A 2,480-nucleotide genomic window follows, 5' to 3' on the forward strand; every position below is an offset into this window, starting at 1 on the left:
GGGCTGCTGGATTGACCTGATCTCATCTGGGGACAATGGCCCTCACGGCAGCAGAGATAGCGCCAGCGTGAGCGACGCTAAGCCCACGCGCCCTTCTTACTGCTCACAATGCAGCGCTGAGCTTAATTCCTCAAGATGAAGAAGATACGTGGCTGTCAGGCTGTAATTACAGCCGTGCGTGTGACATGGAGGCCCGGCTGCTTTCACGTTTGTGTTGTCCGGTGGGTTTTTGTGCTGCTCGGGCTCCTGCCTGCCTCGCTCCTGCTGGGAGCCCTGCCGGGGGACGTGGCAGGGATGGAGCGGACTCCCTCCGGCCAGGCTGCGGGCTCTGTGCAGGGGGGTGGGCGGTGGCTGGCTCCTGGTGATGGAGAGTCCCAAGGCAACTGGGGCTCTGGGGATGGAAAGGAGTTGGGGGGGCTGTGCTTGCCAGAGGGGAAGGGGGCTGCCAGCCAGGCCAGCCTAGGCACAAGCACCCCTTTCCAAACCCCCCCAACTCCTGTTGCTGACCCCATCCTTGGGTGGACGATGTTGGAGCAACCCAGGGGTGTGTGGGATGAGCTCGCAACCCCCGGCTCCCCCCAGAATGGCAAAGGTGGCCTCAGGTGATGCTGATCCGGCACAGTGCCCAGCAAACCTCCTGAGGGTTGTTAACCGTACGAGGACAGGCCCTGAGCACCTCCTCTGGTGGGACAGGCCAGGGTGAGGGTGCTTTGTGCAGGCAGCTGCAGGAGAGCTGCTGCAAGGGCGACGTGTGGGTCCCCAGTGAATACGGAGAACACAGACCCACGCCAAGCCCCAGAGCAGCCAGGCCTGGGCGAGTACAAAACGTGTCTGCACATGGGCTGTGCACCGGTCTGACCCTCTGCTTCTCTCTTCCAGGCGTACAGCTTTGCCATGGGGAGTTGGCCAAAGAATGGGCTCTTAGACATGAACAAAGGACTGAACCTACAGCACATAGGGAGGCCTCACAGCGGGATAGGTGAGTGATGCCGCCCCGTGCGCTTCCCGTCCCCATGGCCCCGGGTGCGCGGGACGTGCCTCGGCTCTGAGAGCTGGTCCAGGCTGGGGTGCTTGGGAGCCAGCCAAAGGGCTGCGGGGTCTCCGGCTGGTGGAAGGGATGAAGATGTGTCAGGGCAGAATGGGCACAAGGGATGAGCTGTTGGTCCCTGGCACATCCCAGTGTGACAAACACACCTGCTTGTCCCTCTGACCAGGGAGCTGTTCCCCTCCTCAGCCACTCTGGCAGTACTCAGGCTGGGGGTGGATGGGGCAGTGCCAGGGCTCACGCAGTGCCTGGAGCACAGGGCGAGGGTCCCCAGGCTGGGCAGGATGCTCTCCCTGTCGGGCCAGTCCTCCAGCTGCTCTGGATGCTGCGTTCATCCTTGGAAAGGAGGCTCTGCCAAGTGGTGCAGCCTCGGGAGCTGGCTGGAAACGTGCTGCAGAGTGAAGATGCGTGGCCCCAGCTGGAGAACTGAATCATCGTCCCGTTTGCCCACACATGTGATGAGTTTCATGGTCCCGCAGCCTCCTCCAAGATAAACAACTGAGACGACCATGAACGGTGGCAGAGCTCCATGTTTCCCCTAGCTGCTCCGCACCAGGGATCACAGTGATATGAGAAGGGAGAGCTGGCCCGGGACACTGAGGCCATATATCTGCCTGCTGGGCGCTGGGGGTGCAGAGCTGGAGCAGCAGCCGGCTGCAGTATGGGCAGGAGCTCAGATTTACTGGGCTGTAGGCAGGGCTGTAACTCAGGGCTGCATCGCTCTTGCCTTTCTTGTTTCTATGCGGGGCGTTGGATCACCTCTTGGAGACCAGCGGTCAGGTGTTCCCTCTGCCTCCCAGCCCTTCATCCATGGTGACTTCTGAGCATTAAAGTTTGCAAGGAGGTAAGATTTACTTGGAAAAGTCATCGGCTACCTGGGCCTTGAGGAGGCTGTTTAATATTGTTTCAAGACTCTAACCATTAAACTCTCCAATCAATCCAAGTTAAAGAGATGAATTATTTAAAGCTCACCAGCTTTTAATTAGCAAGCTCCTTTTGAACTATGGATCTGGTTGCATTATTGACAGAGGTAGCATTAAAATTTGCTTCCTTGCCTGGGAGCAGATTTGCCTTGCTTGTGTGCCATGTTGGGGTGATCGCAGGGAGGGAGCGGGGACTGCAGGAGTTGTGTGTGCATGTCCTGCTGTGGGGGCTTGGGCTTTTCCTAGGGTCTCCTGGGGGATGCAGGGTTGGTTTATGCCTCGTCTTTCCTCATTTTATTTATGGCAACAGCTCTCTGTTGCTGTCATCTCTTACTCTGACAAAGCGTCCCCAGCTCGGGAGTATCATCTGTCTGCCGTTGGTTTCTGCCCATGTTTATCTCAGTGCTGTCGTCTTGCACAGGTGTCTCTGTCTGATGGAGTCGAGAGAGATGCTGTTCATGTCCCTCCTCACTCCAGTCCTTTAGGAGGGTTTTGCTGCTTCATTTCTGACA

At 58.1% G+C, this 2,480-nt stretch overlaps 1 protein-coding gene across 1 annotated transcript in view; it reads left to right on the forward strand.

Moving 5' to 3' along the window:
• ERI3 (ERI1 exoribonuclease family member 3) overlaps positions 1–1,765 on the forward strand; it is a 95,872-nt gene extending 94,107 nt beyond the window's left edge. The window contains exon 6 of the mRNA XM_009638851.2: positions 880–1,765. Within this exon, the coding sequence (XP_009637146.2) occupies positions 880–987 (108 nt within the window). The 3' untranslated portion in view covers positions 988–1,765. The remainder of the gene's footprint in view (positions 1–879) is intronic.
• Positions 1,766–2,480: the final 715 nt, after the last annotated feature.

This window comes from Egretta garzetta, unplaced genomic scaffold (assembly GCF_000687185.1).
Source record: "Egretta garzetta isolate BGI_Z169 unplaced genomic scaffold, ASM68718v1 scaffold145, whole genome shotgun sequence".
Taxonomy (NCBI): Eukaryota; Metazoa; Chordata; class Aves; order Pelecaniformes; family Ardeidae; genus Egretta; species Egretta garzetta.